We start from the raw sequence: 27,975 nt of genomic DNA, 5'->3' as shown, positions 1-27,975 counted from the left end.
CTGTTGTAAGTTATGTAAAGTGTGAAAGGGGAGTCTTCCCACCATAGGCTGAGAAGCAAAACCACGCTTCTGGTGGCAACTTTGTCAACCACCTCAAGAAACTGCGTTGAAAGCCATAGAGAAACTGACCAAAAGGGAACAGATTAAATAAGTGAAAAGGTAATATTTTACTGTGAAGTATAATTTTGGTTAGACATGGTATTTGTTCCCAGAGCTGTCCTTTAGAACCTAACCGATGTGACTCCACTGCACCATACCCCAATCGGATTTGCTGCATTCCATGACTGAAAGTCTTTGTTTTTTTAAATTTTTATAACCTACATGTATGCCCACTACGGTCTGTTACAGATAGCATTCCAACTTCACTTGCTTATTTTTTTTTATAACTATTACTCTTCATTTGGGGGTAGGAGGGGGATTGTGTGTGGTTGTTCATGGGACAGTGACACCTGACAGAAAAAAAGATCTTCATCTCCAGAATGGGTCCTTGTTTTCAGCTCAGTATGAGTAATAAAGAGTTCCCAGTCAATGTACATAATAAACAAGAGCAAAGGGTGGCCACTGGAAAAGGGAGAGGCGGTTCTCACACTGCCTTGTAGATTATCAAATGTAGTATCTCCTCGATAAGAGGTAAAAATGAGGACCATTGGACTATGCTCACGTTAGATGACCAGGCAGCAGCAGTGGTTGGATTCTTAACGCTGTGCAAGTTAGCAGCTTGGTGTGAGCTTCAACCTGAGCATTCTCTCCCATTCGATCCAGCTAAGACATTTCCAGCTCCAGTGAACTTTTGCCCTCTGAAAAGTCCAACTCATGCAAAATCAAATGCCAGGGGGCTAATGTTACAGGTTACATATTAAATAGTGGGATATACCTTTCATGGGTCTTGTAATTGTAAAAAATTATCATATTACAATATTAAAGTCTTGGCCACATACTTTTCAAAAGTCCTTTCTTTGGTAAATAAAAAATCAAATGAGATTTCTTTTAAGATGAAAAGTTTATTTTGCCTTTTGCCTAGAAGCAAAACTAGTGAAAATTAAAATTAAAGTATAAAAATAAATATAATTTACATTCATGGACATTCCACTCAAAGAAAAAATAACAAAAATAATATATATAAATAAAAATCCATTAAAAGCACAAAACAATGTCTGGCACTTTTATGAGAAAAAGCTGTGAACATTAAAAAAATTTATAAAACACACAAGCTTTTATCCTTAAAAAAAACACTCAAGTTTTGCATCCTTAATCTAAAACTAGTTTTATCTCTGAAACATACTATTTGTTGTAGCCAATTTGCATTACTGTACACAAAACTTTTAGCATCTATCTTTCATACTGGAAAGACCCACAAGATCTGAGTAAGCTGTATCCTGAGTTTTCAGAATGATAAAGCACAATTTATCATATTAAGATAATTTTGATACACTTTGCCCACAAATATAAATTGGTAACTCAGACATTTTTGACTGTGTTCTATTTCTAATTTTCTGATTCACTCATTAAATAAATGATACATCTCAATAAAGAAAATCAAGTTTACACCCAGAGTAGATTACTATTTTCTGTCTACAGCTAGATGTAAAAGTTAAATTTTAAATGAAACGGAAAATCGAAGAAAACAATCTTTATCTCGACATTCTTAAGAGAATATTAAGAATATATATACATACTCTGCATTTTCAAAATACCAGTATCTTTTTAAAATTTAAGTTAGAAAGATTAAATGTACACATAAATGTTCCCAATTTTATGTGAGAAGCACAAAGCCCTTTTGGAGATGGCATGATAAATTAACAGTGACATTCTTTTTCATAAAATCATGTTCCCTTGGTAACACTTTTTGGTTTATATTTTAAATGATTATGTAAGTGATGAAAAACCTTAAACATTAGTGCCTCTTATGTAATGCAGACTTTAAACTAGACAGTATTATTATCCCATTTGAAAATCTGAATTTATCATATTGTATAGCCCTTTATTCTCCCCTAAATCCAGCATGCTAAAAAAAGCAGACTATGAAGAAATAAACAGACTAAATAGAAAATGTAACTGCATGCAACACGTTATTCTATTTTAAAGAAATAGATGTAATAATGCATTCATTCCTAAGCGCTACTACATTTAAGAACATTGTGCTATCTTCCCCAAATTTGTTATACCCTCCACAGAAAGATTTTATAATTTAATAGAAACGTTTCTAATAGTACTAGGGTAACATACATTATTAACATACATTAAGCCTAACATTTCTGTGAGACAACTAGTTGCTGAGAGGAATGTGTACCTATGACCAAAATGGTGATGCCCAGCTACTCCTGTGGTGAATTTTAGGTGGACCACAATCAACAGGCAAGTGTTCTATCCTATGTGGTTACACTGTAAGTCCAAGAATATGAGAGATTAATCAGAGTTTTCAAAGTTACAAAACCGGGGAAAAACATTCTTCTGCAATAATTTCCCCTCAAACAGAATAGTATCTAGTTTATCAAATTCAGCAATCAGTGTGCAGAGATTAATGAAATTTATATTTCAGAACTTATATTTATAAGTTATCACACCTTTTCAATATTTTATAGAAATAAACGCAAATGTCCTTTAAGTTTACAAAAAGGTTCTCGGCGGACACCTGAGTAATAAAACAAACTTATGTTTGTGCAGGTTAAGGACAGAAATGAGCCAATTACTAAACACTAATTTGTCTTCACCTGAAACTGATATTAAGAGGAAAATTCGGTGGGGGGGATGGGATTAGCCAAACTGACCAAAATATCCAGATGATTTTTCAGCCCTTTGGCATCACTTTGCCTGTGTAAACAGAGTCCAGAGTTAAATAAAAAGTCGTGAGCAGGGAAAATAATATGGATCCTAACCCTTCCCCCCTTTTTTATCCTAATGAATGTTGTCTTCTTAAGTTGTCGCAACATTTGGCTGCTTTCTTTGGATTTTTCCTGCATATACTCCTAAAAATAGAGCAAAACTATTATTATTTCTCAATGTTAGTTTTTCTGTAATGATACCATTTAATGAGTGCTCACTATGTACCAAGCACTGAGCTAAGCAAAACACATTATTATATTTAATCCTTATGTAAAATAATCACGAGGTCAAAATTGTTACTACTATTTTAACAATAATAAAACTGAGACATAGGAGAGTAAGTCACCTGTGTAAGTAACAGAGCTAGAAGTAGAAACTCTGAGAACCCAATTCTACCTGATTCATTGTTTTACTTAACCATTTTGCATTACTACCTCCTACTCTGCTTTAATTAGCAATTTCTGAACTTCACTATAAACTCTTAAGTCAAGCACAAGACATCAAATGAATGTTTTAAAACATATATGAGATCAGAGACTGCAATTTAGTTTCTAAAAACTATAAACAACTTTAATTGCTTTGCAGCAAACTTTAACGCCTTAGAATTGTACTTCAGTCTAAGAATATGATAGTCTATCAACATAAAAATGAGTTTTCTATAAAATGTTTAATAAAAGGTTTGTCCTCCATGTAGGTCATATCAAAGCATAATTTCAAATTTGTTTGAAACATAATCCAGGCCATTAAAAATTTAAGGAGGAAAGAATAATCTTTTCAAAAGCAACTATGGATCCCTGTGTTGAGATTCATAGTAGAATTTTAGTCATAAGCCAAATTTTCAGTTTATGTAAAAGGATAAAATTCTTTAGTCTTTTTCAATTGTCTAAATATGCACTCACATATAAATAAATCTTTAGGAAAAATTAGGAAAGAATTTTTGTACTTGTTTAGATACATGTTAATTATACATGTTAATTCAAGGGTTAAGTACATTTTTATTAATAATTATGTTGCAATGCAATTAAACCACAATAGTTCTAGATACTAAACTTCATTGTACACATTAACTGCAATGACTTCCTATTCATCCTTTATACTGTTGCGTATTACTGAATAGAAACAGTAGTTGCTATTTTACTTATAGATTCACAGGTGACAAATAGTGAAGATGAAATGCATGAGAAAAGAATATGGAGAGTAGTCACTCGGGCAATAGACAACATTAGGCAAAGCAATACTAATTCCTCAATGATTTGCCAACTAGCTAGGATTTATTACAATATACAACACTAACATGAGGAAAAATGGAAAATGTCTTAAAATTCCATGTAACTTCACAAGCAACAGGTCTGATGTTTGGTCTGAGTTCTTCCAAATGGTTATCTTTCAAACCAGCTGATTCTACCTCTGGAATAAGCAGGATTTTCAGCTCTGTAATCCCCTTTAAAACAACTCCATTGACTGTCACTCACAGTGAATTCCAAAAGATGACCTTTTAAATTAGCCTCTATATATTCAACATTATGAATTAAACTCACTATATATACATGCAAAAGGTGAGCAATCAATTCAAAGTTGTGATCAATATCTTGTTCCCTCTTTGAACTTATGTGAATAACATGAAAAAATTTATGTTGCTTATTCCCTCCTAATTTGGAGAAAATTACTTAGTAGTAAAAGCTCTAAAATATGACTAATGGTGTATTAATGAGAAGACTAGAATTGATTAAAGATTTAATTTTAATTGCCTGGTGATTAGGTTTCTTTTAAATGTTTAGAAATCAGTCTAGTTAAAGCAAAGCATTTTGCAAGTATTTTTAATGGATCACATAATTTTTGGTGAGTTATCACAGTGTCTTAACAAAGACACCTAAAAAATATTAAAACATTAGCTTAAGGGTTTTGCATTAGCTCAACACTGAATTTGTCTTTTTGCCACCATAAATAGGATTTTAAAATACACTTTTTGGCTTAGCCCTTAAATAATTCTCAAATAATGAACATAAAGAGAAATTTAGCTCAAGCTTCTTATTGAGCAAAAGATTAAGACTTCACCCCCTCCCATTTGGCATATTCACATGTGACCTTGTGGTCAGAGAGAAATTCTTCCCCTTATGTGCAGATACAAATATTCCCGGGTGACACACTTTCCCAAAGCTGAATAGACATGCACAGATTTAGACATCAGATCATTATATTTTACTCATTTATAAAAACTTCTCTGAGTTAAGCATGTATAATTCTACAAAGTTTTCAGATTAAAAAATACATAGTGTCTCCATGGAATTTACAGAAATCAAGATTGCAACCACAGTTTCACTAAGATCTCCTGACTGCCGCAAAATACTAATACAAATGATCACTAGTAGGAATGACGGTGAATATGCCAAAATTATGGTGGCAAGGAAAGACAGTCTATCCCGCTGGTATGGCCTGGGTCATGGGGCAGCTTGTGCACGTCTTTCTATTGAATGGGTTTCAGGAATTCGTTTGCTACACACCTGAAACAGGCGCTCTCTTAGGCACTCTGCTCTGTGAAGACTTCTGTCTATTTTGCACAACCCCCTTCACTGATGTCTTAGGGGTTCTAATTGAATATAAAAAAATTAATAAGTCACTTGCGTTAAGTTCTAAATGTTCAACATTCAAAAAAAGCAACCATACTGCATCAACCGTTCAAAGCACAAATAAGCTTGAAAAGAATTAAGTCTCATGCATGTGCACAGTAAAGAAACTATACCTTTCCCTTCGTCAGGAGACTATAACCATGACTTATGCTTTGTTGGAGAAACACTTTGGTGATGTTGAACTTACTATGTGGATGTTTACATTATTTAATGAGCAAAATGGTATGAAATGAAAAGTAAAAACACGCCAACATAAGATGATAATTAAAATTTAATACACAACAGTACATCAAAGGGTTATCTTTGAACAAAACGTTAAAAGCTCTTCCTAATACTATAAAAAGATCACATTTGAAAATAGTTATCCTTTATATAAAAAGCTAATCCCTCTCAAAGCTAATCTTGATTTGAATATTTTTAAATACCCATGTGTGTTGAATTCTTACCCTTGTCTACTCAGTAGCCTATGAACAGGTGCATTCTGTCCTTGATTTGGCTGAAGGACTCTGTTGACAAGGTAAATAAAAAATTAATTCAATAGGATAAATTCAGTTTTTCCCCCACTTTCTTTCAACAGATGAAAGAAACAGTGAGGCAGAAGTCAACGATGCAACGATTTGGCCTATACATTATCACAATGCAAAACAAATTGATTAAAGTGTATTAATATAGTGCTTATTTGCTCACCAAGAGAACAAACCTCGGTTTTTTTATCAGGAAAGAGATGTCTAACACAAGTATTAATCCTTGTGCTTTTAGATAATTTATTTATGTACTTTACAGAAGGAATTTTTCCTTTCAAACATCTGAGAAACAAAACATCACTCTTGTAAGAGCAGAAAACACGTCAGAAACTTTAAGCTAGCCTTCTAAGGTTTTAAAGTAAGTATCAAAGACCCCTTGGACTGCAGACTGAACTCAGGACATACGGGGCTCAAATTTCCATCAGAGATAGCATGTCCTACAGAAAGCTCCAGGAACATCTGGTCTGGCACATGACCATGTATATGACCAGGTGTTACTATGGATTCTGACTCTGTGACCCTCCACCCCAACAGGGAGAGATTTACTGATGTAAAGTAGAACAAAGCCAACAAAAAACAAGCTTGGGATTTATAAGATTTTCTTTTCCTTAAAAGTTAAAAGCCTCTTACTGAGACTAAGTGATTTTTCTCACCTTGTTTCAGAAGGATTTTGCTTAACCAAAAATTTCTTATTTGGCATTCCCATTTCTGCAGCTCTAACACAATATAAAAATAAGGACACACAAATAATGTATTTAGAAAGTCGGGAAAACACATGATTACAAATGTGATACAGGATGACAGAAACAAATCATCATTTCAAAGTTGGTGCACTACTGAAAGAGCTGTAATAAGCATACTAAAGACAAATTTCAAGAAAGAAGAGTTTTAATAGGATAGTTTCAGAATATTATTTGCATTAAGTTTTTCCTGCTATGAAGTCTTTAGGATATTTGAAAAAGAATATATTTAAAAGATATAAAATTAACACTGAATATAAGGATTAAGTATTTTTAAGATTACTTGATTAGCTATCAATTACACAAGTCGAATGTTGACCAATTTATTAGTTAATACATTTATCTAAAGATAAAATCAGATTTTACCACCTGATTTTAATAAAACTATTTATATAAAGGGATTTCTATCACCTCAGCTGCAGAAGTGTTAACAATTCTTTATTTCTAATTTGAATATACAAACCAACAGTTGCTTAAAATTAATTGGCTTGATAATAATTAAATTAGAATATGACAAGACATGAAAAAACTTACTTCATGTACTTCTTCCTATCAAGAGACTTCTGTGTTGCAGCTGAAAGAGCCACTCGTGGACTTTTCACTTTATCCTTTAAAATACAAAAGTAACATAAAGCTCTAGTGGTACCAGTAATACCACTAAAGTATAGTATTGAATGATCTCAAATTGCATGGAAAAGCTTCTCTTACTGGCATTTTGAACTTTAATTTAGTCTTTACAATTGAAGCAGTCTAATTTTTTTAATTAAATAATTAAAATTATTTTTCCCAATGAAATGGTATAAATTTGGCTTTTCTTTTGCCAACCACACTAAGATCACTGATTCAAACCACAGATCTCCAACACTCTGATATACAGTTGACCCTTGAACAACACAGATTTGAACTGCACAGGTGACTTACATGCAGGTTTTTTTCCAACAAATATATTGGAAAATTTTTTGGAGATTTATGACTTTAAAAAACTCACAGATGAACCACATAACCTAGAAATATGAAAAAAAAATTATGTCATGAATGCATAAAATATATGTATATACTAGTCTATCCTTACATAAGCATAAGGTGAGTGATATTTAATATAAAATTAATGTGTCAGTTTTCTTACTGTTTTATAACTGCTTTCAAAGAGTTACATTACCATTCAGTATGCAGGCCTCTCGCTCTTTCTCTCTCTCTGTGCCTCCCTCTCCCTCTCTTCTCTCTCAACTACAGCCTATCATCACAGGTATGTGGGTTTTTTTTTAATGTAACACTGTTTCCAATACTGTATTATGAATATGACAACACTGTATGCCATGATTATAACAATTTATTCCTTAGTGTACAGGCTAGGCTACTGTGAAGCAATCATATTGATTACACTAGGTTCCCATAAATCAAACATATTGCTGCTTCATTATCAATGCATGAATTGTTACAACTGTAAATAAATGTGAACTTGTTTTTCACATTATCTTTTCATTTTTTTTATCTTTTCATTTTTGATGTCTAATGTTAGTAATACATGTAACATCTACAGTGTTTTGTATCATATAAGACAATATTGATGTAGGTACTTAACAGACATGATTCATCTTATAAACAGACAACATAAATTATGGTATTGATAAATACAGTACAGTACTATAAATGTATTTTCTTTATGATTTTCTTAATATTTTCTTTTCTCTAACTTATTTTAAGGATACAGTATATAATACATATAACATATAAAATATGTGTTAATTGACTGTTTATGTTATTGGTAAGACTTCTGGTCAACAGTAGACTATTAGTAGTTAAGTTGTTGGGGAGTCGGAAGTTATACTGAGATTTCTGACTGTGGGCCACCCCTAAGCCTCCACGTTGTTCAAGGATCAACTGTTTTTCAAATTAATTTGGAGCCTCTTTTCTAACTCTGATTTCCAAAAGAGGTAAAATGTACATGACAGTTTCAAGGAAATTCAATCAGGAGCAGCGGACAGTTTTTTATGAGTCATCCAAGTAATATTCAACACTTAACTCAAAAATCTAATCCCAAAAACAGTATGTAATTCTTGCCAATTTCTTTTAAATTTGTCTACAGATTTAAATATTATTGGTAATCCTGGGAACTACCTGTTTTAAGAATTGTAGGATTGGGGCTTCCCTGGTGGTGCAGTGGTTGGGAGTCCGCCTGCCAATGCGGGGGACGCAGGTTTGGGCCCTGGTCCGGGAGGATCCCATGTGCCGCGGAGCAACTAGGCCCGTGCGGAGCAACTAGGCCCGTGCGCCGCAACTGTTGAGCCTGCGCTCTGGAGTCCGCGAGCCACAACTACTGAAGCCCACACACCTAGAGCCTGTGCTCCGCAACAAAAGCAGCCCCACAATGAGAAGCCCGTGCACCACAACAAAGAGTAGCCCCTGCTCGCCGCAACTAGAGAAAGCCTGTGCACAGCAATGAAGACCCAACTCAGCCAGAAATAACTAAATATTAAAAAAAAAAAAAGAATTGTAGGATGGGCGCTAAAGTCAATAAAGAATGATATTTAGTATCAATTACACCAAACCCAGAAGAACCTCAATGTGAAGTAATTATAGATAGATCAATCAATCGATTGATCTGCCCCTGGTTCCTATTAATATTTGGTCTTTGACCCCAGTTCCTGACACAAAGCTCCTAAAACCCTTTTAATCAAATCTCCTGAGTGATAGGAGCATCTTTTGTTCTAATGCTTGATCTTTGACTTCGGTTCCTGACACTGAGCTCCTAAATCCCTTGAAATTTCCCAGGTGATAGAAGCAATTTTTTGAACCCAGGCCCCGACAGTGAAAGCACCGAGCCTTAACCACTGGACAGCCAGGGAAATTCCCCAAAGTATCTTTTGTTCTAATAAGACAACTTTTGGTGGGCTCTGAATGAGGGCTAGTCACCAGAAAGACCAAGCACGATTACAACCTTGAAACTTTCAGCCTCACCCCCTATCCTCTGGGGACAGGACAGAGGCTAGAGATTGAGTCAATAATCAATCATGCCTACGTGATGAAGCCTCCATAAAAACCCTAAAATACACATCCACATGCTGGGAAGGTGGCACACACCCTCCACAGGACAGAAGCTCCTGCTCTCAGGACCCTTCCACACCTCGCCCTATGCATCTCTCTATCTGGCTGTTCATCTGTATCTGTTACTGTATCCTTTATTATATAATAAACCATTAAATGTAAGCAAATGTTTCCCTGAGTTCTGTGAACCATTCTAGAAAAATTTTCAAACCCGAGGAGGGAGTCATGGGAACCCCACTTCATAGCTAGTTGGTCAGAAGCAACATAATTATTAATAAAATATACTTAACCCTTGAATTAACATGTATAATTAATATGTATCTAAACAAGTACAAAAATTCTTTCCTATTTTTTCCTAAAGGTTTATTTAATGAGATTGGCATCTGAAGTGGGGGCAGTCTCATAAGACTGCCTCCTTGACATGTAGGATCTGATACTAACTCCAGGTAGATGGTATCAGAACTGAATTGAATTGTAGGATACCCAGCTGGTGTCAGAGATCTGGTGTGGGGGGAAAACCCACACATTTGGTAACAGAAATAATTTGTGAGTGTAAAAGAAATAGAGGGTTTTTTTCACTCACTAGTTTAAAAGTCATGTAACATACCATTTGCCTGAGCATTTTCTCTTTGCGAACTTCTCGGTCATGATGTAGAATAGACATTCTTTCAGCTGCATCCATTACAAAGAATATGTCATGAATACCATACAGGGCAGCTCGCAACTAAGTTCAAAAGAAGAAAATATACCCATTTAAAAAGATGAGGTTAGAGGTCAGTAGTATTACGTATGCTCTTATTTAGAGAAAAAGGTTAAAGTTTTCACTGAAACCTACTTTCAGTGGTTCAGTGAAGGTAGAGAAATAAAACATTTCCATTCCCTAAGAGCCTTGAGGATACATGCATTACCTGAGCTAACACTCTTTCCTGAAGAGAAGCATCTTGTGCTGAAACAACACCTCTCTTTAATGGTGCTTCCAACTGAAAACTTCTTATGAATTCCATAGTATCCTGAAAGAAATGCTCCTTCATTTTTCTAGAAAGATTTCATGATCACTGGAGTTTCCTTTTGTTCTTTTTCTCAGTCAAAACGAAATGAAGAACACAAAACTATTACATCAGAAGTCAAACAGCACTCACTTTAAAGTGAGACAAAAAAATGCACAAATTACTTCGTTTACATATTTTAAAAAATTATCTGAATGAGATTAATCAATTTCGAAAACAGCCTATGTGACTAAAAAATGTTTGATCTGCCTAAGTTCTGAACTAATTTGTCAACTCAGCTGTCATAACACTGATAGAAACTGAGACAGAAATGTAATACAATTTACACAATCCTCTTACTTTTACAGTTTGTCGAAGTTGTTTCAGTTTATCTGTCTGCATGAGCCTACGAGTAAGAAATCCTTTTGCTACTGCAGTTACTTTGTTAAATTTTGCTTGTACTTCTGCACTGAAAACCTAGAAGAAATAAGATAGACACAACATTTTAATAATCTGAGCATTATACTCAAGATTGTTTTTCTTAATCTATTACAATGACTAAATTCTTCTATATGTGTTTACTCTGTGAGTTTAATCTTTAATAAAAGTTAAGCTTTTGATGTATTGCAAAATATTTATGCCTCACTTGTATAACCTAAGATAACATAGCTCTTTAGAAAAGATATAGACAGACATGCATGCATATATCTTTAAGTTTGCCCACCTGAGACCATTTAGTTTTGGCCCTTCCAAAAGGTCTTGTTACTGAGAGTTTGGTCAAGCCACTAGCTGATGATCCCCAGAGGTAGAATGGTACTTCACTTGCAGAACCAAAGCTGTGTTGTAGGGCAGAACTTGTGAAACCTTGAGAAATATACATAAAGTATTATACTTGATGTCAAATAATTAGAATACACAGAACATCCAAATAAACATGACATTCATTAAGAATAACAACTCTGAAACTGATCCATAGCAGACTTAAAATATTTATGGACTTTAAGCATATGCACCAGATGGATCTTTTCAACACAAACAGCATCTCAGGATAATTGAAGACGTGAAGATAAGCTCTTATTGGGACTGGGTAATTAGATGTAATTCAAGATCACTCAGGAGATAGCAAACTGTGTTATCACTTGAAGAATATCACCTGCTACTTGAATGAACAAAGACCAGGCTCTGAGTCAAATTTCCTGATATTTTCCTTGCTGAGGTGGCTTTTCTCGTGAACCTGCTCATTGGTCTTTGATCTGCTGCTATCACTTCATTTTTCACCAGTTTCTAAGAAGCTGGCAAATAGCATGGGTTGGATGTGGAATGACTTATAGAAAGGAGGTACAGTTTTAAAGTGTGCCAAATAAAACATCTTACTATAGGATAATTTTTTCAAATGGAAAAGGATTTTTTTTAATATTTACCAGAACTATTTGAATTTGAAGAATGGAGTGAGTCCACTTGAGACAGCATTGTTTCTAGTAAACCAGAGTCACTTATCTTTCTCCATTCTAAGTCCACAGCATTGCTAATGTCCAATTCAGAGGCTTCCGCTGTAATCACCTTCTTCTCTTTTAACATTTTCTCCCGTTCTTCTATTTCCTGTAGATTAACAGTTTATTATAATATGGTAGCTCTTTTAATTACATCTCCAAATAGTATTTTAGGTTCAGCTAAAAGTATGTATGGGGCTTCCCTGGTGGCGCAGTGGTTGAGAGTTCGCCTGCCGATGCAGGGGACACGGGTTCGTGCCCCGGTCTGGGAAGATCCCACATGCCGCGGAGGCACGTGAGCTATGAGGCCAAAAGAAATAAATAAATGCTCTTTAAAAAAAAAAAAAAGTATGTATGGTTATCAGCAAATTATTATTTATTTCAGGTTCTCCTCCCTCAAATAAAATTGACAATTTATTTAATTGATTTTAAAATGTGATAATCTTAAAACAAGTGTCCTTCCTCTTACGATATACTCTTACAGAATGCATATTTCAGCATCTACTTACAAAATACCTTTTAAAAATATTACAAATTTTGAATCAAGGATTCAATTAAGTATCCTTTTGATAAATTATGCATTTATTTTTAGATAAGGATCAAAATATTTTAATTCACATTTTGGCAATAAAAATACTCTCCATGACATGGGGAGGGGGAAGGGTAAGCTGGGACAGAGTGAGAGAGAGGCATGGACATATGTACACTACCAAATGTAAAACCAATAGCTAGTGGGAAGCAGCCGCATAGCACAGGGAGATCAGCTCGGTGCTTTGTGACCACCTAGAGGGGTGGGATAGGGAGGGTGGGAGGGAGGGAGATGCAAGAGGGAAGAGATATGGGGATATGTGTATATGTATAGCTGATTCACTTTGTTATAAAGCAGAAACTAACACACCATTGTAAAGCAATTATACTCCAATAAAGATGTTAAAAAAAACCCTGATAATTCCAAAGTCACTTTTTTCTAAATCCAAACAAAAAAAAACTCTCCATGTATGAAAATCAATAACCCCCTTAGATTAAGATATACAAGGGTAACAATTATAAGTGTCCTATACATGACCAAAACTCCACTCACCAGCCCTATATCCCTACATTTTAATTCCTCACCTTTTGCAGTCTCTCCTGTTCCCTTTCCTGCTCAGCTATGAGTAGCGATAACTGCTGGGCGTGCTGCTCTTCTAGTCTCTTCCGCATTTCTTCGAAAGCTAACATCTTGCTTTTTAATATCTCCTCACCTTCTGAAAAGAAACATGTCCCCTCAAATTTAGAAAATTTAGTAATATCTGATGTTTTATAACATCAATTTAAATTACGCTTCTGACCAGAGAGTATTCCTGGATCTGACCCAGTACAATCAAGATACAGCCAGGTCCCCACTTTGAATCACATTCTCTTTTGCCCTCCTCTCATTTCATGCTACTAAAGGTCTGTATCTCATCACCCTAACCCACTCGTTCGACAGATCCCATCATGATCTGAACTGATGAAGCCAAGACTATGTGTTCCATCCAATTCTCTTTACTCCAATTAACTTCACAATGTGGTTCTCATGTGCATCTCACCTCCATTTATTTTCTTCACTCCTGTCCTTCTCCAGGGTCTCTGGTATTGTAGCTTCTACTTTTGCTTTGTTTTACTTTTTTAAAATAAATGTTGCTTTGACAGTATAAAGCTACTCAGCTTGAGGCTCCAAAAAAGACTGGATGTTAAAATTCTAGATATTTTAATTACTAACTAAAAAATTTATTAAATCAGTATGACTCTGCAACTTACTGAATAGAAAGTGGTGTGACACTTTGAAATGTTGAAATATCAAGTATTACACAGATGTAGCACATAGATATTTAGGAATCCATTATAATTCAACTAAATTCAAAGAATCCTTCTTTCCAAATACACAGTCAATGATTTTCATTGAAGATAAGCGCATTATATTTGTCCTACCTGCCATGGTATTCTGATAATTTGTTCCTAAATACATTTTATTCAGCTACAACAATATGCAGTTGTTCACGTGCAATTTTTTTATAGGCGGGGGAGGGGGGACTGGAAAAGCAGTTGAATTGTAACGTTCAGCAAGAAAGGAAAAAGGCCCTCCACTCGACCACTCAGCCAACAACTGGAGTCCATTCAGCTCTACCTTAAAAACTTTATAAATGAGTGCCTGTCCAGGGGATCCCTCTCTGGGAGGTGTGCCCGAGGCAGGCAGCCAAGCTACGGGCAGCTCTCGGCACGATGCACTGCCGCCCTTGCCCACTCTGATAGCAAGCTGGCTGCCTCCATGCCTGGCCTCATCTCACACGCACCGGCCTTCCTCTTGTGAAAGCACTGCCAGAACTGCCACTTGGTCAGTCTGTGTACTTTAGGTATTCACCGAGACAGCTTCCAGCCTGCTGTGTCATCTACTTGGAGAAGCCAAGCTGGCTCCTCAGACATCAACTGTTTTTATTAGAGTGCTTATAAAGTCGCACAGGTGTTACGTAGTCTGCCCCAACCCAACCCTATTTTTCCTATAAACCTTGTTACTTTTAGTGTGCAATTTTACAGAATACGAAGTTTTTTTCAGGAGGATTCATATCACATTAGAGTTGAAATGTCTGTGTCTAAAAACATAATTTACTTGATTTATATGTCTTCCACATCAGTAATGAAGAACTATGAGCCATGACAACAAAGTAAGGAGTAATAAAGAAGACATGTTTTAACAAGTTATTGTTAATATAACACTAGATGCAACAGAAATTTTAAATAATTTTCATTAATAAAGACACCACTCTTGAAACACTACTCACAGAGCCTTATTTGTGATATCTTCTCTAATAATTTAGTGTTAAACTACATGAAGATCTCATTACAAATGAAAGGGCAAACTGATGAAAATATTAGAAACCACAGTCCAAAAGGAAGACATCATAGCAATATACTGGATTAAAACTATGAGTGATGTTTCGTGCAAGAACTTTTTCCTCCAGTCATTAACAATATTCTCTATAATACCAAGTGGATTGTGAAAGATTCATAATCTAAATAGGAAAATCCTTTAAGAAAGCCTATCAAATGGCAGTAAACTGTAGCTAGTGATGCGCTCTGATAAATGAACAGATGAAGACAATTATAATTATTCTGCAATTATTATTATTATGACAATTATTAATTATCAATTAAAGGTATTAATAGAGATGCCACCTGCTTGGCAGATATTAAACACTTCGAAGCTTTCTTACCTTTTGAACTACTTTCTAACATTTTATTCTTGTTGATGTAGACAGACCCCTTAGAGTATCTTTTTTCTGGCAAATGTTGCCTTTCCTGTTCAGCTATTCCAGTTGTTATGACATAAGGCCAGTTTTCTTTTTGCAAATTATCAATATCTAAATCAAGTCTCCGTTTAACTTTCTCAAAACTGTTATCCAAAAATTGTTCATTTCCACAGGATGCTGCAGGGGTGTCCATATGCTGTCTGGTATTCTGGTTTTGCATCAGTAAAGGAGATGGGTTTTTTACGTCGTAAGACTTATTCAGTCCCATTTGGAAATTGCAGGAGTTTTTCTCTAACACATTGGCTGACTTGAGTCCACTCACAGTTCCAAAGTTTTGACTCACTATACATTGACTGGTGGCATATGGCTCATGCAATCTTTCCACTGCAGTACATGTACTGTCCATTTTCTGTGGTCCTCTCCCATCAGATGTTAACTGACCTTCCGTGATAGCAAGTCCATGAATAACTTTATTTTCTAATTGACTTCCTGAAGACTGACATACCTGATTTGATTTACCTAAAACCATTTCCTGTATGGCTTCAGATGTATTTTTACTGACATAAACCTTGCTTGAACAAACTCCTGCTAAATCAATTGGTAACTCTGGCACAGTTTCAGGTACATTTGTTTTTTCATCAGTTTCTTGAACAACTAAGTCTACTGCCTGTTCTTTTCCTTTAGGACTTAATTCACAAGCATTTATTGGGTTATTTATAAGTATATGACATGCTGATGATGGCCTAGAACACCTTCGATGCATTTTAGGACTTAGGCTTGGCTCTGGGCTAGGTAATTTGGCATATGAACCAGTAAGACTTTTGATAACATTATTTTCAGTAACAAAAGTGGGAATGCGTTTAAAATCAGAATCAGGCTCTAAAACAGTAGAATGGCCAGTTGGTATAGGTATGTCCACTTTAGAAAAGCTACCTAAAATGGACGTATTCACGCTGCTTGCTTGAGTGGAAGCACCTTGGAGAAGAACATTTGATTTATTAAGGCTTGGTTTGTCAGGAATAACTGAACCACAGTGCCTGCCCATCAACTGGGCCTTCTCCTTTTCACAGTCAGTCACTTTAACAGCATCATTTTCTTTGTCTGAATAACTCTCACTAACACTCCTCTTTGCACTACTTCTCAGACTGTGTCTAGATTGCTCTCTTTCTATATATTCCTTTGACTTTTTCATCAGCTTCTGAAGACTCATTATGTAGGGATCGGGAGTAACTTCCCCCAGAAGTGACGGATCTTGTTCTTCATTTGTTGGAAAGAGACCACCAGAAATAAGTAGCTCTTGTGCAGCTGCTGAGGAGGTCTTTAGAGAAGCTTCGTTTTCTGCGTGGCTAATATTTGAACTATCACATTGCTTCAGATAATTGAATTCTTCTGAGTCCCTAGCTAAGTCTACCCCATTAGATTTAAATTGGTCCTCAGTATTCAATGGCAAAATTCCAGGTATCTTTTCAAACTTTGCTAAAGTAGAGTGTTCAGTAGGGCTTGGCAAGATATTTGGAAGTGTAGCAGGAACATTCAAGTTTCTGACTTCTGAATTAGAGTAAACTGTTTCAGTCTCCCACTGATCAAAATCACAGGCATTAGGTGCTTTTCTAACCTGAAAAAGGAAATTTAAAAATTATTATTCCCAGGAATTCCCTGGTGGTCCATTGGTTAGGATTCCGTACTTCCACTGCACGGGGCACAGGTTCGATCCCTGCTTGGGGAACTAATTTCACATGCCGTGTGGCTCAGCCAAAAAATAAATAAATAAACAAATAAAAATAAATTTAAGAAATAAAAAGTAATATTTCCTGACTACACAAAAAGCCTTTGATTTCATTGTTTTCTAAAGTGAAACTGAAACTGAAGATTCCGAGTTCTAATATTTGAAAACACAAATAAAAACTCAGATGACCTTTTCTATGGTATTCTATATCACATGGAGCTCAAATTACTATAAAAAGCATCTACTGGTCATCCTGGCCTATTTATTAACAAATTAAAAGAGAATTCCCTCACGGTCCAGTGGTTAAGACTCCGCACTTCCACTGCAGGGGGTGCGGGTTCAGTCCCTGGTTGGGGAACTAAGATCCCACATGCCGCCAGGTGCGGCCAAAAAGAAAGAAAGAGGGGCTTCCCTGGTGGCGCAGTGGTTAAGAGTCAGCCTGCCGATGCAGGGGACATGGGTTTGTGCCCCGGTCCAGGGGGATCCCGCATGCCGTGGAGCGGCTGGGCCCGTGAGCCATGGCCGCTGAGCCTGCGCGTCCGGAGCCTGTGCTCTGCAACGGGAGAGGCCACAACAGTGAGAGGCCCGCGTTCCGCAAAAAAAAAAAAAAAAAGAAAGAAAAGAAAAAAAGTCACTTATCTAATCTGATACAAATATAGGTGCATATATATATATACACACACATATATATTCATATACTCATGTGCAATTTAATCTTGGAATAGAAGCATTTTCCTCAACTTTCTTCTGGTTATATGTTATAACATCACCAACTGCTCCTCCTATGAGAACTGTCATCTAGGGATAATAATGTGTAAGATAAATAGCAAGTAATTAAATTTCTTACATAGATGATTCCTCTTTAACAAGGACTAACTTGCCCAGGACACTGATTAAGCAAAAAAATAATTCAGTACCAAGACTCCTGCCTCCCATACACTTACTCCAAATTTTAACTAAAATCCTTCTATATGATGAGACAAATTTGTGGTAAATGAAAGGTCAGCCATCTAGCTTAATACTTAAAAAATAAGAAAAACTTCAACTTAAAACCTGATTAAGGCAAGTTTCAATTTGATTAGCTGGATGATCATTTAAACCAGCAACCTGGGGGCTTCCCTGGTGGCACAGTGGTTGAGAATCTGCCTGCCAATGCAGGGGACACGGGTTCGAGCCCTGGTCTGGGAGGATCCCACATGCCGCGGAGCTCCGAAACAGGAGAGGCCGCAACAGTGAGAGGCCCGCGCACCACGATGAAGAGTGGCCCCCGCTCGCCGCACCTAGAGAAAGCCCTCGCACAGAAACGAAGACCCAACACAGCCAAAAATAAATAAATAAATTTATAAAAAATAAATTAAAAAAAAAGCAACCTGTTAATGAGTTTTTGAACAAGCAAAATAAGTTAAAAATTTAATAAAGATGAAAACAATTGTATACACAAAAGATCCAACAGAAAACAATAAAATTACATTTTGTATCTAAATAATTCGACTTTGCAAAAGAACAAAAAGTGAACTAGGATGTTTTCTAAACATTATACAAGCATATATGAAACTGGCAGAAATCATTATCATATTATCATATGAATACACTCCAGAATCCTGAATTTTAAAAGATTTTTAGATTGTTTTGTATGTGTTTTTTTTCTTAGGCAATATGGTACTCCTATTTTACCTTACAAATCCCAAGACATGTAATGATTTCCAGGTACTACACAATAAACAGTACAACAAGATCTACTTGGTCACAACCTCACGATCAAAATAAAACAAAAGGGATACATACTCATGACACATGTTCGCAGGTTTAAGTAAAATAAATTATTTCCTCAAAATAGCTAAACATTTCATATTTGTGATATTCAGCAGCCATGCTTTTTGTACATCACTAAGAAAGCCTTTGGTTAGACAATTTAAATAACAACAACAACAAAACCTATCAGAATCATCAGGTAAAACAGACCTTAGAAATCTATTTGTATTATATAAAATTTCTCTATCTGAATAATTAATTCATTACTCTATAGTTCAACATTGTACATGTTCTATTAAGCAGAGAAAGTCTTTAAACTAAACAACAAACTCATTAGTAGTATATTTGATATATTCCCTCAGTGGACCAAGAATGATATGCCATTTTTGTTCCAATAATAGGAAATATCTAATAAATTAAAAACCTACCTTTATTGTGCTACTCACTACATTTTATAAACTCAATATGAGCAGTAATTATACTTAACAAATTAAAATCTACTACCCACAGAGAAATGAAGGTAGTAGTTAGTGGGAAATATCCTAAGGGTCATTGTACATAAATCATCTAGTATGAATTACACAAACCACAAACCCCTAGGATTATAAAAAAAATTAAAAGATGTAACCAGCGAAACAGCGTTATATAAGGCAGAAATTATTTGTTTTATCTAATTCACTGTTTTTAGTATGAAATGATCCAGACCTTAAAACACATTGTTTATACAAATTCAAATTAAATAAAAATCATTGCAAAGGTATAGATGTATTGTTTAAAAAGCTTCAATTTGTATCTAAGATGCATCTAGGCAATTCTACTATCTAATCTAAATTGCATTTGTGTATCTAAGAGCAGAATTTTCACCAGAAAAAAAAATGGGGGACAGTTATGTACTTTAGCAGAGAATGAGAATAAGGTCATTGAGTCAATAGTCTGATTAGTTCAGAGGTAAACTACAATGGCCAATTCTATCATTTTGTCACTGAGAATTCAATGTTTTTAGAGTCATAAGACATAGACAACAAGCAATTATACTCAGTGTATGGGTCCATTGTCTAAGTACCCTCTGATTCAAGTATTGAGCACCACTAACAAGCAAGTGAATTTTCTTTGGAGTAACTGAAATGGAATATCACAAATTATGAAGATTCTCAAGCTTAACAGTATATTGGTAATTAACTACTAAGGCAAATTTATTTCTGAAAAATTATCATCAATGCTTAATTCATGATTTCTTAATTATAATTTAAAAGAGCTTAAATTACACACCTGAACATTTTCAAGAATCTCCTGGACACGTGTCAGTAAAGCTCTATTCCTGTTAACCTGCTTTCTTCCTTCTACATCAAGTGCTTTCTGCTTTTCTTGCTGCATTTCCTTTCTTTTCTCAATATTAAGCTGAAAAACATCATAAATATGTAATTATTTCTCATAAATGTAAAAATATCATAAAATCAGGTCGTTTTGAACCAGAATGATTAAAAATGTGTGCAACAGGTAAAACTAGTGAAAGAAATAGTGAAAGAAATCTGAACAGTGGTTGGGGGTGATGACTGGGATGGAGCATATGAAATTTTTCTGTGGTGATGAAAATGTTGTGTGGGTGTGAGTTATAAATGGATGCCATATATCAGAACTCATGGGACTGCTTTTTTTGCTTTTTTTTTTTTTGGTCGCACTGTGTGGCATATGTGATCTTAGTTCCCTGACCAGGGATTGAACCCATGCCTCGTGAATTGGGAGCACGGAGTCTTAACCACTAGGCCACCAGGGAATTCCCCAGCATTCATGGAACTTTAACACTTAAGATCTGTGCATTTTACTGTAAGTAATTATTCTCAATTGAAAAAAAAAGTTGAAAGAAAAAAAAACTGTTCACTTATCAAATGCTCTGAAATGAAAGATAAAATTAACCCTATTGGCTACTGTTGAGATTTTCCTTTGGTAATGTCTTACTTCACTGGTTCAGTTAAGATTCTTTAGTTTCTAATCCTCTAATCAGTATACAATTCACCTCTTTGCTACCTCAAGAAAATGTCCAAAGGTTTAATGATAAAAGAAACAGATAATGTTTTATTTGCCTACAAAATCAGAACACATATTTGGTTCCACTTCATTGTAACCTCCAATAAAAATGTAATGTGTTGAAAAAATTGAAGGCGTCCAAGCATTATTTTTTTGTGTGTGGATTTAAGTCTTTATTATTAAGTCCTGGGAAGTTTAGTCACTATGTTAAGGAGTCAAGACTTATTTTAGATTTATGCAAATAGAAAACATGTCATAAAAAATTATTTCAAAGTTGCAGTATTTGACTATCAAATACAACCTAAAATCATGGATTAAGGTCCATAAGCATTAGATTTTGTTTATACATAAGTAACTGATGAAGTCGTAGACCTTACACAACAAGGCCCAGACATTTTGGCCTATATTAAACTAATCAAGCAATATGTCATCAAGTAGCTGATAAAAATGTTTTAAAATCTTTTCTTATTTGCATGGTACCAAAGAATCATTCCAGTTTACTTGCTAATCGAAAAGAGAAAAGAAAATGTATACCTTTAGAGTCATATGGCAGTCACCACTGTAGAAGCAAGTGTTCAAACTACACATTACTAATAGACAAACAACTACACATTATGTAACTTCTGATTTAATTTAATATGAAGTACATGGCATCATCTCCAAAGAATTCTTGCTAAAAATGTTTAACCTGACTCTAACCAAACTATTAGGCTAATTTCCAGTTTATAGGAACTACAGGGACTAGAGGGTAAGTTAAATGTCACCATGAGGAAACAATTAGACAAATCCAAAATAGAAGGCATTCTGTAAGATCTCTTTAAAAATTTACTATCATAAAGAACAATTTTTTAAAGAAATTAAGGAACTGTTCTACGTCAAAGACATTAAAAAACATAACAAGTGGAAAAAAAAAAAAAAAAACATAACAAGTGAATGCTATTTGTGAACTCTGACTGGATCCAGACAATAAAAAAGTTATAAAAGACATTTTGAGCACAAATAGACAAATCTGAATATAAACAGAATATTAGATGCTATTAAAATTATTATTAATTTTCGTAAAGTGTGATACGATATTGGAGTTTTATGTAGGAGAGTATCCTTATTTTTAGAAACTGTATACCAAAATATTTAGGGGAGAAGTGTCATGTATCTGTAATTTTCAAATGGCTCAGCAATAAAACAAAAAAAGTTTTAAATAAAGCAAATAACGCAATAAAGTGAAGACAGCAAAAATGTTAAAAATTGTTGAATCTAAATGGTAGATATGTGGGTAGTCACTGAACTATCCTTTCAACTTTTCTGTATGGTTGAAAATTTCATTACAAAAAGTTGACAGAAAATATTGACCTTTTAAATCCTGCTATACAAAAAAGAAATAAATTTAAAACTCTCTTTCAGTAATATTTTCTGATTTGAAATAACATCACATACATTTATAAAATATTCAATCAGTATCAAAGGGAAACACGATGAAAAGTGCGTCTTCCCTCTCATCTGATATTCCCTCACTCCTCCCCAGAGAAAGAAGATAACAGTCTTATTTAAAAACCCAAATAGTTAGCATATATTGAGTACCTACTATGATCTAGGTAGTGTTCTAAGCATTTTAAATGTATTAGTTCGTTTTCCTCAAAACAGCCCAATGAGATAGGCACTATTTTTTAGCCTCATTTAACAGATAAAGAAAATGGACCTGCAAGTTCACACAGCAGGTAAGTGGCAGAGCAATAATCTGAATCCAAGCCAGAAGGATCCAGAGCCAGGCTTTAACTACTACTCTATACTGCCTCTGAGAGCATGCTGTGTCCAGTGATTTACAGCAGCTTGTGAAGATCCTTCCATGCCCACACATTAAGATCTACTGTACTCATTTTAATGAGTCTATAAAGTGGACCAGTTAGTTAAACTAGCCCATTACTAATGGACATTTAGGTTGTTTATCAATCTTTTGCTCTTTTAAACAATGCTCCTATAACCTTACACATACTTCTTCAGGCACATGGATGAGTATAATTGTAAGATATTCCCCAAAATGGAATTGCTGAGTCAAAGGTTATATACACTTTTAAATTCTGATAAACACTACCAAACTGCTCATCAAAAAATAAAATCAACCGATTCTCTCAGCAAAAGTGCATTTTAAGTGCCTCCTCCCCACAAGCTAAGAAATACTAGGTCCTATCAGATCGTTGCCAATCAAATGTTAAAAAAAAAAAGCAAAAAACAAACAAAAAAAAACCAACCGCTAACTCATTTGCATTTCTTTACTTATGAAAAGGGTCAGGCATCTTTTTGATATTTATAAGCCAGCCTTTCTTTTGTTTTTCTGTGAACTACCTTAGTGATTCACTATGGAAAAAAAGATTATTTAAAATCAAAAACATTTACCAGTGGAGAAAGCACAGCCACTCCATGGAAGCGAATAAGTGAGATGCTTTCAGACTGGACAGGTAGAAAGCTCTCTGTGGCTAGTGATGCTTCTTGGATTCTGGCAAGAATTTTCTCACAGAACTTTTCATACTCTTCCATCTTCCCACAATCACACTACAAGAGAGAAAAAAAGCCATTTTTAATGTGCTGACAAAAATAGATCTTAATTTATTTGGCAAATTTGTAGGGCATTGAAATATTCCTAGAATTCACAATTCCTAGAACTGGCTTTCCCAGAATTGTTTCACTGATCAGGAGCTAATTCTTGGGTATAGGAAAGCACCTCAAGACCCTGCCCAGTCAAGCCTTGCTTCATATATTAAATATTTCTGAAGATTTGTACATAATCAATCTTTAAATGTGATTAGTTTAGAAAAGTACTAAGAACTCAGCAATGAAACCTTCTGAAAGGAAACAAAGTTCTATACAACCTAACTTCAGTTGTAAAACATAATATTATCTTTTCTTCAGGAGGACTTATCTACACATCACAAGGAAAACTAAATAGGACTTCCCTGGTGGCGAAGTGATTAAGAATCCGTCTGCCAATGCAGGGGACACAGGTTCGAGCCCTGGTCCGGGAAGATCCCACATGCCGCAGATCAACTAAGCCCATACACCACAACTATTGAGTCTGTGCTCTAGAGCCCGCAAGCCACAACTACTGAGCCCGCGTGCCTAGAGCCTGCGCTCTGCAACAAGAGGAAGCCACCACAATGAAAAGCCTGCACACCCAACGAAGAGCAGCCCCCGCTCGCCACAGCTAGAGAAAGCCCGCATGCGGCAACAAAGACCCAACGCAGTCAAAATAAATAAATAAGACAGAAATCTAAGCACAAAAATGTGTACCACGGTTTATTTAAAAAAAAAAAAAACCTAAATAATACAAAGGTTGGAATGCTTTTGTAGCCAAAACAAGAGACAAAAGGGCTAGTTAAATAAAAACTGATATTTACTTTTAAAAGTTCTTTTTTCTATCATGGAGTCCAAAGTCTATTACTTGCATATCTAAAGAATATAATTTGACTCCATGATAACTGAGCAAATCAGTCGGAAGTGGAAAACAGAATCTACTGGCTCTCATATTAATTCACTTTACTGTTAAAAAGTGGAACCATCACCAAACCACTTAAAATAATCAGTCCAGTAATTTCACAATTTCTGGGAACCTGTGATGGTGGCTATGAAAATACAAGGTAAAAGGAAGGGTTAGATACCAAATTCATTCATGTAGCAAGTGTTAAATATTTGATTGCCTGTTTCCATAGCATTATGTCTGGCATTGTTTCCTTTAAATAAACAAGGGAAAGGGAAAGGGAAAGAGGGATATCACTGGACACATAACCAACAACGATATGATCTGTGAAAACAGAAAAAATAATACAATAATGCTTCTTTAAGTGTTCATTTTAAAACAATTAATTAACAAATAAAAAAAGAGAGAGGGAAGGGAAATTCAGTTCATGACGTGGGATATGCAAACATGAAACAAGATACAATACGATACTGCCCTAAGCCTCAAGATACTTAAAAATTTAGTACGCTAACGTATCAGGGACAAATAATATCACAGTTAGAAATGAAGAAAAATCATATTCAAAATTATGATTAGATTATGAAAAAAGATATATTGCTACTTTTGACCAACTGGTAGTCTTATTAATAGCAAGACTTCCTCCTACCATCCCATCAATTCTAATTATTTCTACATTCATTTATGCAAACTGAGAGTTTAATTTCAAAGAAATGGTTCTCTAGAGTGTAAATGAGATTATTTTGCAAACTTATATTCATAAGACAAGCAAAAGTAAAAAACAAAACATAACACCTTAACTGCATGATAACCATAGCAAGGCCTCCTTTTTTAATCTAGACTTCAACCCACATTATGATATCTTAACAATCAAAATAGGCATAAGCTAAGATATGAGAAATTCGAATGACCCCATTTCTACTAAAATACTTCAAAAGATTTTTTAACACAACCCATGCATCCAGCATTACAAGAAACCAAAACAGATTACTCATACAATTAATGTAATATACTTCCAATGGACACACAAGCAAAGAATGGAAGGTCTGGGAAATTTAAGGAAATAAAATATCTTTATGGCAAAAGTTTTATATTTCTTTCAACAACATCATATAAAAAATATGCCTCATTGCTTCAGAAAGTTAAATTCACATCCCTTAAACAGTATATGTTTGTCATATATATTGCAGACATACAGCAATATATTATTATTACAGCATAACTTATAGCCTATAATAAGGTATTAAACATCCAAATACAAGTCTAATATGATGATTATGGAAATTACCAAGTGACCCTACAGCATGACTGGATCATTCTCATCCTTTAGTCTCAGCTTGGAGGTCTCCTCTTCTGAGGCCGTCCCTGATTATCCCAACTAAATTAACCCTGTGTCATTCACTATCACACTACCCTGCTGTTTCCCAATTTTCATAGCACTTACCACTATCTGAAATTATCTTGTTTATTTCCTTGGTTTTTGTCTTTCTTCCTCCACCAAAATGTAAGCTCCATAAGCACAGGTACCTTCTCAGTCTTGCTCACCACTGAATCCCCATTACATAGGACAGTGTCTGTACACAGTAGGCACTTCATAAAAATACTGAATAAATAAATTAGGATAATTAGCTCAAACAATAATGTAAACCAGAAAAAAGAAGACAGTGGACTACACAGCAAAGAAGCTAGCAAAGAAGAATGGAATTTTGAGAATGACTGTTTCATAGATGACCCTTTTCTCAGAGAAATTGGTACCTCTAAACTGCAAAGGCACCCATTTAAAAAGCGAGTGTCTGTATCTTATATGATTAAGCAAGAGGGCACTTCGCTTCTCAGGCCACAATTACCCGTCAGAAGGGTTTTTTTAAGGGAGCCTTGACTACAAGGCCACTCCAACCACAAATCTGCAGCCCCATACTTTAACAGCAGGCATTACTGGTCCACTTGAATTAATAATTTGTTGGCTGCATCAAGTTCAGACATGCCCTGTCTTCTCCATTTAGACGATGATCCTTCCCCAAATAAGCCTCTTTGCAAACTCCATAGACTCATGATTCTGCTACCTACTCCTCACCAGTGCTCTATCAGAAATGTCACTGAAGGGAATGGTAAAAGTAACACAGAACACATCTTGCCTTGTTGTCAGTTGTTAGCTGGTTGTTTACCCATCAGTCATCCTAAAAACAAACTTCCTGTAGAGGCAATAAAGGGGAAGGTTCTTATTCAGGCACACACACTAGCTGTATGTTCTTGGCAATTCACTTACCATCTCTGTCTCAGTTTCCTCATTTGTAAAACAGGGATAATCAAGAGTATCTATCTCAAAGAGATTCTGTGAGGATTCATTAGTGTACTGTAGGATATGCAGAAAGCATCAATAAATGGGAGCGACTTTTATTTCGAAGAGGATGATGATGACTATGATTTTTTTCACTAGTTTATGAACTCCTGGAGGGTAGCGACAGTTCTTGGTTCCTGGTAAGATTCAATTTAACTTAAAAACGTGGAAAGGGGGACAACAGCTTCCTCATTTTGCTGTGTCCAGACCCCTCCCCACTAAATCAATCTCTAGGCGCCTGCCATTTGCCTAAACTGGGGGGTAGGGAACTGGGATTATAACCAGATAGAAGCAAAGGGTGGGAAACACCCAGTAGCATCATGGGTAATAAAGAGAATTTCCTTTTTGTCTTCATGCTTCTGCCCCCAGAGAATCGCAAAGGCAGAGTAAACAGCGCTCCTAGGGTCTTTGCTTGGTGGTAACTGCCGTTCAGAAATGGCCAGGGCACACCCTGGGGATGCTCCCCTAGCCAGAAAAAAAAAAGGCCCAACCACTTTTATCAACAGGAGGTGGTTCCTCGGGTCTGGCCCGAGTTTATTTACTGTGGACCCTCTGCCCTCACCCTAGCGCCCCAAGCCCACCTCCCCTGATAAGGCTCCATCCCGAACACCCACCAGACGGTGCCAGCATCTGAGCATCACCTCCGCGCCCGGTGCCGCCGGCCCCCGGGATATCCGCCTCCGCCCACCCGGAGCCTTCCCAGAGGCTCGAGGCCCAAGAGCCCGGCACCTTCGCTCGGGTTCCGTGCAGAGCCCGCCCTCAGATAGCGCGCCAATTCCGCCCGCCCTGCGGCCTCGCAGCCGGACCCGCTGAGTCAAGGCCCCTCTCACGCACACACCTGTTCTCCCACGGCCACGGCAGCTTTCCTCCCCTCGCTCCGGGCCTTGGCAGGAAACAAACTGCTCAATTGGTACTGACTGAAAGCAGCTCCATCCACCGCCGCCTCCTCCTCCTCCTCCCCGCCATATTACGGTGCTCAGGCGACAACGCGGGCTCCTGGCAACCGCCGCCGCCGCCGCTGCCGCTGCCGCCGCCGCCGCCGTCCGGACTCCACCTCTTAGGGCCGGCACTTCCGGTGGTTGCTTCCGGGCCGTTGGACTGGTTGGGCCTCCATAAAACTACAATCCCCGAGGTGCTTTGCGCGCCTGGGTACACGTCCAGGCCCAA

General features: G+C 36.1%; 1 protein-coding gene across 5 annotated transcripts; it reads right to left on the bottom strand.

Moving 5' to 3' along the window:
- Positions 1-981: 981 nt before the first annotated feature.
- Positions 982-27,836, bottom strand: CCP110 (centriolar coiled-coil protein 110). 5 transcript variants are annotated; one of them, XM_049699041.1, is made up of 16 exons: positions 27,647-27,836; positions 25,915-26,073; positions 23,396-23,551; positions 20,249-20,377; positions 15,466-17,116; positions 13,349-13,476; positions 12,167-12,344; positions 11,470-11,609; positions 11,106-11,222; positions 10,668-10,769; positions 10,367-10,483; positions 7,249-7,322; positions 6,628-6,690; positions 5,897-5,956; positions 5,325-5,410; positions 982-2,966 (listed from the first exon to the last, which is right to left on the bottom strand). In XM_049699041.1, the coding sequence occupies exons 3-16, from the start codon at positions 23,534-23,536 to the stop codon at positions 2,914-2,916; spliced, it is 3,039 nt and encodes a 1,012-aa protein (XP_049554998.1). In that variant the 5' UTR covers positions 23,537-23,551; positions 25,915-26,073; positions 27,647-27,836; the 3' UTR covers positions 982-2,913. The 5 variants fall into 5 exon arrangements, with proteins under 5 accessions (XP_049554998.1, XP_033272336.1, XP_033272338.1 ...); XM_033416445.2 differs by having other exon boundaries at positions 13,349-13,479; positions 27,647-27,835; XM_033416447.2 differs by lacking the exon at positions 10,668-10,769 and having other exon boundaries at positions 13,349-13,479.
- Positions 27,837-27,975: the final 139 nt, after the last annotated feature.

This window comes from Orcinus orca, chromosome 16 (assembly GCF_937001465.1).
Source record: "Orcinus orca chromosome 16, mOrcOrc1.1, whole genome shotgun sequence".
NCBI classification, from domain to species: Eukaryota; Metazoa; Chordata; class Mammalia; order Artiodactyla; family Delphinidae; genus Orcinus; species Orcinus orca.
Note: the sequence above shows the minus strand (reverse complement) of the source record. Positions and strands in the feature narration are given on the sequence as shown.

Coding starts and splice junctions, on each gene's coding strand:
- CCP110 (XM_033416445.2), bottom strand. CDS start 23,536: ATGGAAGAGTATGAAAAGTTCTGTGAGAAAATTCTTGCCAGAATCCAA. Junction 17,117..20,248: donor AGATTCTTGAAAATGTTCAG/GTGTGTAATTTA, acceptor TTCCTTTTTCAG/GTTAGAAAAGCACCTAATGC. Junction 10,484..10,667: donor AGGAAAGAGTGTTAGCTCAG/GTAATGCATGTA, acceptor TTTTGAACTTAG/TTGCGAGCTGCCCTGTATGG.